We start from the raw sequence: 15,362 nt of genomic DNA on the forward strand, positions 1-15,362 counted from the left end.
AGATGGATGCTCCAATGTTACAGAGGAAACTTGGATGACTGCCCAGGCAGTCAGATGTTTCTGTTATTTCTCACCTTTTTTGGAAGACACTTGCTTGCACTTCCTGCTTTCTCGGGTAATATTTCCTTCTCAGGTCTCCGATGGAGTTAAAGATTTTATAGTAGTTATAGTTTTCCTTGTTACCAGATCCAGAAAAGAAATTCACTAAAGAAATGTAAAGTGTATTAGATTGAAAGACACAAAAAGGTAGTTTTGGTAACGCAAGTTAGAATAGAAAGTGAATCAGGTACAACCTTTTGGACTCACCAAGATCAGATAGATATGGAGTATTTTCTCTGAATTTGTCAAATGCTAACTACATTGTTAATGTAATTATTGCCTGTTTATATTGTATGTAGTTATTATACTTAATGTATATAGTTTTTCTTATATTAGTTATTACCTTTCATTTACTTTAGACAAAGAAGGAAAATGTGGTGATATCTTGTTCTTACTCTAACAAAGCTTGCCTGGAGATCAGAGGACAGAGCTAGCCACTAGTTAACCTTAAAGATCTGGGGTCTGGACAGACAGGAAGTGACACATCTGGTGGAGAGAGGAATACAAGGCTGGGGAGACAGAAGCTCATTCTCTTTTCAGTCTGGAAATTTTGTAGAGGTAAGCGTTGGCTTCTCTGCTTCTGTGATCTTTCAGCTTTCATCCCTAATATTGGACTCTATGATTTTATTATTAACACCAGTTAGAACTTGTGCTACATCCCAGGCCAGCCTGGACTAGGCTGAGGTCCTGTCTGAAACAAACCAAAGAAAGTTCGGTGGTACACTGCAGAGGCAGGTGGAACTGTCTCTGTACATTTGGACTGCCCATGTACTTCACATGCCCAGCACAACCACACACACACACACACACACACACACACACACACACACTAATAATTAGGAAAACTGAATCTGATACTCATTCCTAAGTGGCCCTTAAGGAAACCTGGTTCAGATTTACATGCCAATGTGTAAGGAAGTGTGTGTGTGTGTGTGTGTGTGTGTGTGTGTGTGTGTGTGTGTATGTGTATGTCAGTGCACTAAATGCACGCTTGGTCCCTGAAGAGTCTGGAAGAGGGCTTTGGGTCACTGTCAGTGGAATTAAAGTAGTTGTGAGATACCCAGTAGGTGCTGGAACTCACGCTTGGGTCCTCTGGAAGGACGACGAATGCCCTGAGTCCCTGAGTCATCTCAACAGTCCCCACGTTCTAGTTTGTATTGTTTGTGACTTTCCTAGGCATGGTGGTTTGAACAGGAATGGCCCCCACAGACAGGCTCATGTGCTCATGTGCTCATGTGCCCACGGGGAGTGGAGCTATCGGAAGGTGTGGCCTTGTTGGTAGCTGTGTCACTGGGGGGCAGATTTTGAGGTCTCGGATGTTAAGCCCAGGCTCAGTGGCACATATTCTTTTCCTGCTACCTTTGGATCAAGATGTAGAAGTCTCAGCTCTTTCACCAGCACCAGGTCTGCCTACACACTGCCATGTTTCCTGCCACGATGATAATGGACTAAACCTCTGAGACGTAAGCCAGCCCCAATTAAATGTTTTCCTTTATGAGAGGAAATGAGAGTTGCCGTGGTCATGGTGTCTCTTCACAACAATAAAATCCCAACTAAGCCAGGATTTGGTACCAGGAGTGGGATATTGCTGTGATAAGCCTGACCACTTTGGTTTGGAGGAATGTGGACTTTGGAGTTTGGATTAGAAAAGCAGTTAAATGTTTAAAGTGGGGCTTAATGGACCATGCTACTAGAAAGTGGAAGACTGTGGTGCTGAGGGTGATTTAAACTGTTGGGGCCTGGCTCAAGGGGTTTCAGAGCGAAAGAATATTATTACGTGATGGAGATTTTGCCACAGTGTGGCTGCTTTCTGCCCTTGTCATGAAGGTCTGCCTGAGGCTAAACTGACGTGCTATGGATTAATTGCAGCAGCAGAGGAAATCTCAGCTCAGCCTAGCATTGACTCTGTCATGTGGTTAGTAGTGTTCACGATTTATTTATTTATTATGCAGATTGTATTCTGGCTGCATGTCTGCCTGCACACCAGAAGGGGGCACCAGATATCATCATGGATGGTTGTGAGCCACCATGTGGGTGCTGGAAATTGAACGCAGGACCTCTGGAAGAGCAAGCAATGCTCTTACCCTCTGAGCCATCTCTCCAGCCCTAGTGTTCACTCTTATGAATATTTATAATGAAAAGGAACAAGCTGAACAGGAGAAAATTAAAAAATGTACAGACTGAGGAGAAATGGGGCACTAGACAGTGGAATGGAACTAAATCCTGTGTTTGAGGAGATAAACAGATTTTAAAATGGAGGAAAAGGAGGGCGAGCTCAGGACAAGACCTCGCCCAGCCAAGCTTCAGTCCTGGAATTAAAGCACAGTTTAGGTTCAAGCATGGTGGCACACACCTCTGATCCCAGGAGACAGACACTGTCAGAGCTCCGAGTTCTAGGCCAACCTGATTCACAGATCAAGACTCAGGACAGCCGCATTTAGGCAGTGAAGGAAGCCACGGAAAACAGGAAGCTGGTGGAGATGGAGCAGAAAACGAGGCCGTGTTCTAGTCTAGCGCCAGTGAGCAGCAGAAGTCGGCAGCTTCGCCCACAAGGTTCTATCAGTAGTAGAATAGAGGGGTTATGGGATCTTCCTCTGCACTTGAGGAAAAGCTGCCAAGGCCAAGCGTATGTCAGGGGTGTCCCTGCATGGAGGCCTAGAGAGGCCATTGCGTGAAGCTGTGACGTTGAAACCTGGATTGCCTTGGAGAAACCAAACTGTTAGAGATGCCAGAGCTGTGGGTTACCCATTGAAGAGAGAAGCTAACAGGGCGTGGAACCAGCCCAAGAGAAAGAAGTGCGCTGCAGTCAGCAAAGCTGAAAGAAGTTGGAGATCCGAAGAGCAGTTTGACAGCAGACATGGAGATGCGGAGTTTGGAGTTTGTACATCTGGCTTTCAGTCTTGCTTTGGTCCAGTATTTCCTTACTATGCTCCCTTTCCTCCCTTTTGGAATATTAATATGTATATCCTGTACCATTGTGTGTTAGAAGTATGTGATCTACTTTTTGATTTTTATTTTACAGGTGTTACAGTTAAGAGACTGCATGAATCTCAGAAGAGACTTGAGCCTTGGACTTTTAAACAGTGGTGAGACTGGTGAAGACTATGGGGACCTTTGAAGTTGGACTGAATGTGTTTCTACACTATGCTATGGCTGCCAGCCTACAGAGGCCAGGAAGTGGGATGTGGAATAGGAATGCCCCCATAGACTCATGCCTGACTGTTTGACCCACAGGGAGTGGCACTATGTTGGAGTAGGTGTGGCCTTGCTGGAAGAAGTGTGTCACTAAGGGGGTGAATCAAGGTCTTCGGTGCTTAAGTACAGACTCAATGGCACACAGTCTTTTCCTTCTGCTTGTGAACTCTCAGCTCCCTTTCCAACACCATGTCTGCCTGCCTGCCACCATGTTTCCTGCCATGATGATAATGGACTAAACCTCCATTATGTTCCAACCATAAGTCAGCCCAATGAAATGTTTCCCTTTGTAAAAGTTGCCATGGTCATGGTGTCTCTTCACAGCAATAGAAAATCTAACTGAGACAGTAGGCAAATAAGGTGTCTCCTTAGGAATGAGGTGGGACATTCTGTCACACGTGAGCCTGTTAGACTCATGTCGTTTGCTCCATTGGGTTGTTACTGACAGGGTCTCTATATGTAACTCAGGTTGGGCTTGAACCTGGAATCTTCCTGCCTTAGCCTTCTGAGTGCTGGAATTCCAGGCAAGCACCGCTACCCGTGGCCTGAGCAGTTTATTCTGAGAGCATCCTCAGTCCCTCCTTTGACTAAAGTCTCTTTAATTCCTTCTTTGCAAACCCATGGCCAGGCTGTGTATTCTAACTGCAGCTGAGAGACCGAAGAAGCAAAACCTTTATCACATGGCCTGGTTTCCTCAGTCAGAGCCCTTCTTTTCCTTCTTCTCATCCCTGGTCCAGCCTCCTGCCAGTCCCTCTATGGTCGCCTCCTGAAAGCTTGCTTCAGACTCCATCAGTCAGCTTCAGCTGTCAACTTGACACAAACCTGGAGTCACCAGGAGAGAGGAAACTCCAGATGAAGAATCAATCAGACCAGACTGTCCTGTGACCATGGCTGTGAGACATTTTCATAATTGATGTAGGAGGGCATAATCCACTGTGGGAGGTGCCATCACTGATCAGGTGGGGCGGGCTACATAAGAAAGGTAATTGAGCCAGGCAGTGGTGGTGCACACCTTTAATCCCAGAACTTAGGAGGCAGAGGCAGGTGGATCTCCATGAGTTCGAGGCCAGCCTGGTCTACAGAGTGACTTTCAGGACAGCCAGGGATACACAGAAAAACTGTAAGAGCCTAAGTTACCTTTTAAATTTTAATTACTATGCCTAAGAGAGCCATAAAGTAAAAATGCCTCCTATCTGCAAGATCCTTGCCCAAGGACAGATAGTTCCTGAAATGCTGGAAGCTATTGTTTATGGGAGATAGCAAGTCACATGTTTCCACAGTGCTAAACAAGTTTGTTTGACCCATCTGCACCAGATATGTGTTGTAGAATATCAGTTAAAGGTGGAGTGTATTTGTTTATGCTGTAGAATGTCTTGTTTAATGATGCAAAGATATGTTGCATTCTTTGATGTTACATTTTTTAACTTTGTGAAACTCTGTTACTTTGCCTGTCTAAAACGCCTGATTGGTATAATAAACAGTTGATCAGCCAATAGGTATGCTGGAGAAAGAATAGGCGGGGTTGGCAGTCAGAGAGAATAAATAGAAATGCAGAAGCCATGTGAGGAGCAGGAAGAGGAGGAGGAGGACTGGGGACCAGCCACACAGCCAGACACAGAATAAGAAGGAAAGAAAAGATATACAGAAATAGAGAAAGCTGAAAGTGCAGAGGCAAAGAAAGATGGGATAATTTAAGAAAAACTGCCAAGAAACAAACCAAGCTAAGGCCAGGCATTCATAAAAAAGAATAGGCATCTGTGTGGTTTATTTGGGAGCTGGGCCAGTGGAAACCCCAAAGAGTAAAGAGCTAAGAGGAAAAAAAACAAACAAAAAAAACCCAAAAGCAGATGAGGTTTGCTTGCCCCTTGTTGGACCTGATGGGAATACTTTAAACCCCTGAAATCCATGACTCAGGGTCATTTTCTGGAAACCCAGAGTTGGACCTGGCCAGAGAGTCCACCCACCTAGCCAGTACTTAATTAAAGCTTGCTTCAAATTTGACTTTAAACTTTGGTAGTGGTCATATTCTTTTTTTTTTTTTTTTTGGTTTTTTTTTTTTTTTTTTTTTGAGACAGGGTTTCTCTGCAGCTTTAGAGCCTGTCCTGGAGCTAGCTCTTGTAGACCAGGCTGGTCTCGAACTCACAGAGATCCGCCTGCCTCTGCCTCCCCAGTGCTGGGATTAAAGGCGTGCGCCACCACCGCCCGGCGAGTGGTCATATTCTTGACCAGTGGGATTAACAAAACTCTGTCTCAAACAAAGCAAAACAAAACAAAAAAGAAAGAAAGAAAGAAAGAAAGAAAGAAAGAAAGAAAGAAAGAAAGAAAGAAAGAGAGAAAGCAAAAGAAGGAAGAAGGATAACTGAGTAGTCCACTAAACAATGTATCTTTGTGGTGTCTGCTTCCCTTCCCATCTTGCCCTGAACTCCTATCTTGGTTTTCTCTAATGATGGGCTGTAACCTGTAAGTCAGATGAACCCTTTTCTTCTCATGTTGCTTTTGGTCATGTAGGTTATTCTCAGCAACAGAAAGCAAACAAGGCTGTGTGTGGTGGTGCACACCTTTAATCCTAGCCCTCAGGAGTTAGAGGCAGGGGGATCTCTGTGAATTGTAGACCAGCCTATTCTACATAGCAAGTTCCAAGACAGGCAGAACTACGAAACAGAGAATTCTTGTCTCAAAACAAAGCAAAAGCAAAAAGAAAGCAAGCACAGTAGAACATCTCCCCAGATTACACTTTTAGACCTTTGTTGTCCTGATCCCCACCAAATCCCTTTGCAACCAAGACCGTTTCCCCCATGAGGTCTTGTGCAAAGGCAAGGCGGAGTGCATGGCCCACAGACATAGGTCCATGGAGACCATCTGTCTTTCAGGTGGAAAGGGAGCCACGCCCATGTTGCAGGGTTCTGTACTGGGCAGTGAGGACAATCTGCTGGAGGCAAGGCTGCTTCTCATTTTGATGTCTATAGAGGTCAGCCTATGTGTGGTCCTGAATGCCTGTTGGTTTATGGTCTGTGTCTTACAATTTGCCGAACTTTTTGATCGTTGTCTGTAACACTGTAGCGATTGTTGTGTCCTTTCCTGGACGTGGCCTTGACGTCATTGTCCCCATGGACATGGGGCTGTGTGCGCTCTTTGCAGGTGGACTTGGAGCAGTAGGTCTTTTTCCTAGCTTCTTGTCTCATTAAGTCACTGGATGCAAAAGAAAATGAAAACCACTGGCTCACTTGGCCTGCTTGTTCTTGGGTACATTGAGGCCATTCGGGGCAACAGTTTAGGCTGCTGCGAGAACTAAAACCTCTAATCTTTGGAGACTGGCTGAGCCACCCTGTCACAGGTGTTGCCTACGACCATAGGAAAACACAAATATTTAAGTTATGATTCATAACACTAGCACAATTAGAGTTATGAAGTAGTAACAAGATAATTTTATGGTTGGGGTCACACAACATGAAGACTGTGTTAAAGGTCACAGCATTAGGAAGGTTGAGAACCACTGAGCTAAACTAAAGCCTTGGGGGCTTCACTTTTCTTTGCTTGCTGAATAGACCCAATTGCACAGATTGGCTTTCACTACAGAAAAATGAACTGTGCTGTGCTCAAGTGTCTTTGCCAGATTAAAGAAATTCAGTGGGGGAGCAATGGGAAATTGTACATCAAAATGTTTATCTTTGGGTAACGGGAAAACGGGGAATTCTGATTTTTTTTTCCTTTTGGCCTGTGTTTTGTAAATTCAGTGATGAGCATACTATAGTCATTTACTGTGTAAATGGGTACTGTGACTTTATTGATATTATTTCCTTAGTACTCAGGAGAGACTGATTATTACAGAGTCATGAGGTGGATTTTTAATTTCTTTGGCTTTTTAAATTCTGTTAGAAAGCCCTTCCCACTGGCCACAGTGAGGCATGAGAAAAGGCTACACAGCGAGATGTTATGTTAGAAAATAGAAAGCTTAGCTGGGGGTGGTGGCGCACCCTCTTAATCCCAGTGCTCTGGAGACGGAGGCAGGCAGATCTCTGAGTTTGAGGCCAGCCTGTCTACAAATGAGTTCTAGGACAGCCAGGGCTACACAGAGAAACCCTGTCCTGAAGATAAGCCACAACAACAGCAACGCCAGAAACCTTTTCCCATGCTGCTTCACTCCCCACGGTTCACTCCCCAGTGATGGAGTCTAAGGAAGGAAAGAAAGTAGGTCTGGAAGCCATGTTTGAACACGATGTGTTAGTAATTAATCCAGGCTCATGGCTCATGCTGCAATCAGCCTTTTACCTTGTTCGAGCCATGCCTGAGAAAGCTTTGTCTAACATGAGAGGACGGGGCCAGGGCCTCAGCCTTCTTTCTCTGCTACCTTGTCCATGACTGGTGTCCACTCGCAATAGTTGAAAGTTCAAAGTCCAGGTTTTCCAGGAAACATCCACCATGCAAAATTGTTAAAGCTGGCATATTTTGCCGCATCCTACACTAGCCGCTCCTCATCTTGGAGTAGCAGGCCAAGTGTCAGCTTTGAAGCTACAGTAATTGTGTGTGTGTGTGTGTGTGTGTGTGTGTGTGTGTGTGTACGTGTTACTAAGAGGGTCACATCTGTCCAGACACATCAATGAGAGACCCCCTCCTCCCTTTCCAGTTTCCCCATCTTCAGGTCCAGGAGATAGATGTCTCTGACTTTTGAGATTGCTAGCTGCCTGGGAGCAAAGGTATCAGAAAGGACAAGATAGAGACCCTGGGCTGCAGACTTGGGCTGCTGTGGGGTGGGGAGTTGGGCACAAGCATTTGCTTGTGAGAGACCTGGCTCTTTGAGAAGGGTTTTGGACTGTTGATGACCCTCTGAAAGGAGGCTTTGGAGGTAGCTACAATTAATACAGGGCCCCAGACATCTAAAGGGCTCACAGTTTAAGAGTGCAGGGCCGCCACTGTGGAGAGAGATTTCTCAGTTTCTCCATGTCGGCCCAGCATAAGAGGCCGCTCTGCCTAGGGACGCTCATCCCTTCACAGCAGAGACACAGTGCCCTTCTCACTGACTGTGGAGAGAAAAGAAAGAAAGGTTTTGCTAAGCAAATGAAAGATGTGAAGGAGATTAAAGTAAGAATATTTAAATTACAGACTGTGCCTTTCAAGCATGCTCAAGCAGTTCTTCAAGCACCCATTTAGGGAGTGCTGATTGATAAGGGCCTATGAATTATTCTTATCTCCTAGTTCCTAGCTCTCTGGAGGGCAACACTTGGTTAACCTAATTTGAATCTAATTTAAATGACTTAAGAGTAATAACACAAGTATGTGCTTGAACCTAATAAGGCCTAATTTATTAAATAGGACGTTTTAGAAGAACTGTATGGCACAGCCAGACAGGGGCCTTTGAAATCATCCTTTATTTAATAAATAAAGAAACAAAGTCCCAGAACAATAAAATGCTTTGCTGTAGGCCAGACAGTTAGCAGCCATGCACATTGGGGACTTGAACTCTGTACCCTATGTATTGAATGGGGGCTTTTGCTTCGCTCTCTGAGGGCCTGTGCTTCCCACTGGGGCAGACTTAGTTTCCTACCGAGTTATGGGAAGTGGGTGATGAATGAGGAAGAGTTTCCCATGGGGACATTCACAAGGTGGTCTGTTGACCTGTGTCCCAATCCTCTACTAACCAAGCAGACCTTCTGTGAGGCTGATAAATCATGGGGACTTGGGGTTTTTAGGCATCCCAATGGGGCTGAACCCCTTGGAACAACCTGGGACTGAACACATGTTTAGAAATCCTGAAACCCACAGGTTCACGGGCATTTCTCCTCATGCCCTGGGCTGGGCACAGGTTGGTTTCTGTCTCCAGGCTGTCCTCAGGGCAAGAAAACCCAGTGCAACAAAAACCAGTGCTTACTCTGTCCTTTGTTCCTTCTGTCCCACCCCTAGCTCCCGTCTCATCTGCAATAGTTCACACTTGAGTGTGCTGGGCATTGTAATAAGCTCCCATGTGTCTTGACATATTAAAACCTAAATCTTACAGAGGAAGAAATTGGAGCTCACAGAGCTTGATGACCAGGTCAAAGTCCTACAGAAACCGGACACTGGGGCCCAAGCGCTCAACTATCTGCTGGTGTCCACAAAGAGGGCCTGGCGGAGAAAGAATAGATGTCCTCTTGGGGGTAATTCTGGCCACTCCGAGGTCCCAAGAGTCTCCCAAAAGTAGCTGGTGACCCAAAACATCCATCCATCCTTGCTCTTGAGTCTGGATTGCCTTCCAAACTGTCCTCCAGAGTCTGGCTTTCAGAAATCGTAGGTGCTTTATAGGTAAAAGAAAAACTCATCCTCAGTACAAATAAAAATTTAGGATTTATGCCTGTGGAGCCAGCCTTGGGCATTGGGCAGTATCTCCAGAGAAACCAAGAAACTCAGGCATTTCTGTCATCCTGCAGCTGGATTTATATTCTCACGTGGTTTTGCTGCCATGAAGTCCATGGTCCTTTGAAGTCTGTGAACCTTGATAAGTGGTGTCATACCCAGAATCCAGGATCAGAGCCAAGTATGAGGTTGAGTTGATTCCTGCCCTCCCACACACACTGTGTTTAGACCTTGACAGCTGCCTGGCCTCTAAGTGAGTGTGTGTGTGTGTGTGTGTGTGTGTGTGTGTGTGTGTGTGTGTGTTGGAGCCTGATTGGGCAGAGCTTAATTGAATTGAAAGGGCAGCGACATTTTCTTGGTTGAAATAAGCAGGGTTGTAATCAAAGGTCCAGGAAGCTTGCAGACACTTGCCACTGCCTGGCACCATCTTAAGTATATGTGTCCTTTCTCAGACACTCACGGTGCTTCTATGAAAGCAGCCCTCACTTGGCATTCAGCCTGCCACAGGCTGGCCTTCACCTACATTTCTGGACATGTCATAGTGACAATGACATTTACAATGGTCTGTCTCTTCACAGTTTCCAAAATGCTTTCCTTTAGGCTTCAAAGCTTCTTAACAACTATTTTAGAAGTGAGGACATAGGTCCAGAAAGGTAAAAGGCCATGTCCGAAAGCCACCATACTTTTCCAGGGCTCATGGTAGGCTGTACTGTCGTTTAGAGTGTTTGTTCTCCCTCCAGGGTGGGGGCCTGCCTTCCTGACCCTGTCACCAGCAGCCTTTGGCATGGGCTTGCTTGGTCCAGTGAAACATATTTCACTGGCTAAAAATGGCACATGTCACTGGGTTGGGGGTGCATGCCTGTAATCTCTGCACTTGGAAGGTAGAGGCAGGGGGATTTTGGGGCTTAGGAGTTGGGAGGGCAGCCTCAGCTATATGAGAGTTCCCTATAAACAAACAGATAAAAAACATGGCATACATCATGTGTAAGTCAGGCATTGTTTAACCACGCCTTTCTTTTCTCTCTGTTGCAAGAGAAAATATCCCAGCAGTCCCTGCAAGAGGGGCTGCCCTATCAGTCTGGAGCCTGAACTCCAGTGGCCACAGAACACAAACTGTGGAGTCAGAGCGGACTATAACGTTGGGAAGCTAGCTGCTGTGGTGGCGGTCACTGAGGTGTGGGAAAAACCAGTTTCATTGGCTCTAAACTGACCGCTTAGTCTTAGCATTTGGCTTAATCCCAGACCGTCAGTCTTCGTATAGACAGTGTTGGGCTTGCACCCTTATGGACTGGGACTCCTGTGTCTGTGAATTCTTCTTCCCGCAGTGATACCTGAGGTCAGAGTGTATGCACACCTCCTTGACAAAAGCAAAATTTGACTTATGGAAAATTTTCAAATAGGACCCAGAGGTTGTTTGGAATTAAGGTGAATGCAGCATCATTACACGGCGCAGCGCAGGTGAACCGTGAGAGTGTGCAGAGGATAAATAAGCCAGCTACGAAAGCCCACCAGGCCGTCCCATTCCATGGCCATACGATGTCGAGATAGGCCGATGTGTAAACCAGCAGGCAGACTGGCCACTGCAGGGCCCTGAGGAAGGTGGGGGAGGGGGAGGGGTGAGGAGTGGCTGCTTAACGGATCCTGGCTGCCTCCTGAGATGACAAAAATGTTCTGCCATTAGACAGTGGCAATGGTTGAACACTTCTGCGAATATCATGAAATCATTGAATTGTACAACTTAAGAGGATGGGTTTTATGATATATGAATGATAATCCTGCAGAGCTAAGAGAAACAGTACATTGAGTTCTGTGCACCCCTCGCCTGAATTCCCCTGGTGTTCTCAGCCAGGAAACAACCGGACAAATTGTACCGCAGTTATACTGTGGAATATTAAAAATGCAGAACAGCATACGCAGTGGGGTTTGTTTTTTAAGAAGAAATTGTTTAAGCCAGACATGGTAGTGCACGCCTCTGATCCCAGTGTTTGAGGGGATGAGGCAGGAAAACCAGGAGGTGAAGGCTGCTGAGACCCTGTCTCAACAGCCAAAACAGAACACCCATCCGTGGAGCTGAGAGACACCTCAGCAGGGAAGAGCTCACAGTGGTTCCCAGCACTACCCTGGACCACTTATAAGTGCCCATTACTATAGCTCGAGGGGTTCTGACTCCTGACACCTGGCCTCTGCAGACACCTGCATTCATATGCACCCCCTCAGCCCCAGGCATACATAGGTATATATAATGAAAATAAATTCTTTAGAAAAATATCAATCTGTCTAAAAGAAATGAAAAATGCAGTGTGTGTGTGTGTTTATTTTCTTGTGTTTGAAATAGCACACAAAGTGGAAATAACACATGAACCTGCTATTTGGGAGCTAGCGAGACATTTGGTGGGTAAAGGTGCTTGCTTGACCTGAGTTCAATCCCTGGTTCCCACATGGTAGAGAGAGAACCAACCTCCATGCATACATATATTATGGCTTGCTCTTGTATTCACATGCGCGCACACACACACACACACACAATAGAAATACTTTTTAAAAAGAGTTTGAAGAGATGGCTCAGCTAAGAGCACTGGCTGCTCTTCCAGAGGTCCTGAGTTCAATTCCCTGCAACCACATGATGGCTCACAACCATCTATAATGGAATCTGATGCTCTCTTCTGGCATGCAGACATACGTGCAGACAGAGCACTCATACATTAAAATAAATAAATAAATCTGCATAAGATGCTTTAAAAAAAAAAAACAAGCCAGGCAGTGGTGGCGCACGTCTTTAATCTCAGCACTTGGGAGGCAGAGGCAGTCAGATCTCGGTGAGTTTGAAGTCAAACTGGTCTACAAAGTGAGTTCCAGGACAGCCAGGACTGTTACACAGAGAAAACCTGTCTCAAAAAAACCAAAACCAAAACACCCAAAACTTAATACTTGTTATGGGCAGAATTAAGAGTGGAAAAAGAGAGACTGTGCATTTGTTTGTCTCACAGGCCCAGGCTAGCCTTGAATTCTGTACAGCCAAGGTTGACCTTGAACTCCAGCCTCACCCTCTAAGGGCTAGGATTATAGGCCTGCTGCACCACGTTTGCCTTGCAGGTTGCTTTATGACCCCATTTGCTTTATCTTAGTAGGTGACGGCATGTCGTGTTTCTAACTTCTCACAGCTTAATGAAACGGTGAAGGGAAAAATAAGACAAGGGCTACTGCACGTGATGGATAATTTACCTCTGGTTTTTACGCAGTCAGCTGGGTAGTAAGAGCAACGCGCGCGCACAGGGGTCCTGCACATCTGCTCTAATGACCGGCGGGGCAGCAAGTTCAGAAGGATGGGGGAGGGGTGAAGTAGAAGTCATGACCCTCAGATCTCTGTCATCAAGATTTTAGAATATAGGGTACTTACTAAACAGTCCTATGACTCAGTTTCCTTGCCTTGAGATTTCTCTTTCACTGGTGTATTGTGGGGGTCAAATGAGGTCATGTTTGCAGGGTCTTTAGCATAGTGTTTACCATGCAGTGGTCCTAAATGATGGCCACAGCAATTTTGAGTTGTTTGTGAAGCAGGGAAACTGACTATAAGACCTATCAAGAGACAGTGACCTCAATTTTGACTACTGTTTTTCAGATACTCCTAATTCCGAGCTCCAACTCCGGCTCTAAGATAGAAGACGAGATTCTTCAGCCTCTCTTGCAGCTAGATGCAAGGGAAGTCTTAGGCTAGACTTCCCTTTGGAAAGCTGTCCTTCTTGACTTCCTTTCTCCTGCCTTTGCTGTTGGGTTCTCTGTGAGGATTCTGGGTTCTGAAGAACACTAGACTCCCATGATGGTGAAACAGTACGCAGAAGCCCTCATCGTGGCTCTCCTGCAGTTACCATGGTGGCCCCAGCTAGACTTCCTTTGGACTTAACACACAAGAGAAAAATGAGCCTGCCTTGTTAAGGCTCTTTTCTGAGTTTTTGTAAAATGAAGATGAGCCCTAACTAATATACTTCTCATAGAACAGCTGACCTGGAAGGCAAGGCCTGTGGCTCGGAGTTGCAGAGTGACCGAGAAAGCACTTGTTCCTTTCCCAGGGTGACATAAGGGCCTGGAACTTACTCATCACCGATGTGGAGCCTGGGCCAGACCTCGTTGACGTGCGTGTACTGGGGACTGCCCTTCCAGAAGAGGCGCTCCAGCTCAAAGGCACCAGGGGTGCAGTAGTCCTCAGCCTCTCCCTCCTCCTCCTGCAGGGACAGCCTCTTGGCAGAGGGGTAGGCATTCTTGAGGCTTGTCTTTGTATCTCCTGATGCCATTTTGGAACCAAGGGATTTTCTTTCCTTTCTGTATGAAAGAGAGTCAGGATAGGGTTAGCATGGAACAGTGGTCATTAAAGAAGGTCAAGATGGGGTTAGCAGCCGGGCGGTGGTGGCGCACGCCTTTAATCCCAGCACTCGGGAGGCAGAGGCAGGCGGATCTCTGTGAGTTCGAGACCAGCCTGGTCTACAAGAGCTAGTTCCAGGACAGGCTCCAAAGCCACAGAGAAACCCTGTCTCAAAAAAAAAAAAAAAAAAAAAAAAAAAAAAAAGATGGGGTTAGCAGGGAATGGTGGGCATTTTAGGGGTGAAGATGGGGTTAGCAGGAAACGGTGGGCATTATAGGGGGTGAATATGGAGTTAGCAGGGAACAGTGGGCATTATTTGGGGTGAATATGGAGTTAACAGGGAACGGTGGGCATTTTGGAGGAGGTGAGGATGGAGCTTAATTTGGTGGGTTTGTCTCTCGCCTGCTGTGTCCCCTCTTGCTCACCCCAGGCCACACAGGTCAATGAGGAAGGCCATGTGACAGTTAAACAGCATTCTCCAACATTCCAGAGTTCTCACAGCGGAAGGGCTGGGTGCCTGAGGCAGTTTTATAGCAGACGGCAGAGCAGCTTTGAGCCTAAGAAATTCCCCCAGGCAAGCCAGGTTGTCTGTCCCCTGCCCTTGTTTTTGTTTCTATTTGTTTGCTCGTTTATTTATTTTTGGTTTTTTGAGACAGGGTTTCGCTGTAGCTCTGGCTGGCCTTGAACTCAACTCCACAAACCAGGCTGGCCTTGAACTCAGAGATCTGCCTATTTGGGTCGAAAGAGACGTCCTAGCTAGACAGCTGTGTCTGCTCATTGAAAGCTGTTTGGGGAGTTTGTCAAGCTCTGCTGGTGGGATGTGGAAGAAATGTCTCCATTGTTCCCCAGGAATCTTGCTGATTTGACAAGTAAATTGGACTTCCTTAGATGTTCATCCACATAGCTCCAAATCCAAAGATTCACCCACCAAGGATCAAAAGAGAAAAGGGCACCTTTTCTGAACCTGACAAACTTCCTCTCTTGCCTTTATTCCCTAACCAAGATTGTTTAACCACCATTCATTCACACATTATATATACTGTATCAGGTATCAAAGTAACCCAGAGATTATTTAAAATCTCCATATGCAAATATTTGGCCACACCCCTTTTGAGATAGGGTCTTCTGTAGCCCAGGCTGGCCTCAAATTTGCTGTGTGTAGCGTAGTGATCCTGGATTTCTAATCTTTTCCCTCCACCTCTGTAGTACTGACTTGATAGACCTGTACCACCATGTCCAGTTTATAGGATGCTCAGGCACAAAACCAGGCTCTGTGCTTAGTAAGCGAGTGCTCTCCCATTTTATGAGGGACTTGAACATCTGTGGATGTTGAGGCTCTGAGGATCTAGAACCATCCCTCCATGGCTACTGAGGGAGGGCTGTG

The 15,362-nt window shown here is 46.0% G+C and overlaps 1 protein-coding gene across 1 annotated transcript in view; it reads right to left on the minus strand.

The window, feature by feature from the left end:
* Window positions 1-13,910, minus strand: part of Dusp29 (dual specificity phosphatase 29) — a 35,532-nt gene extending 21,622 nt beyond the window's left edge. Inside the window, exon 1 of the mRNA XM_038310360.1 lies at window positions 13,714-13,910. Within this exon, the coding sequence (XP_038166288.1) occupies window positions 13,714-13,910 (197 nt within the window). The remainder of the gene's footprint in view (window positions 1-13,713) is intronic.
* Between the last annotated feature and the right edge of the window lie 1,452 nt (window positions 13,911-15,362).

Source organism: Arvicola amphibius, chromosome 13 (genome assembly GCF_903992535.2).
Source record: "Arvicola amphibius chromosome 13, mArvAmp1.2, whole genome shotgun sequence".
NCBI lineage: Eukaryota > Metazoa > Chordata > Mammalia > Rodentia > Cricetidae > Arvicola > Arvicola amphibius.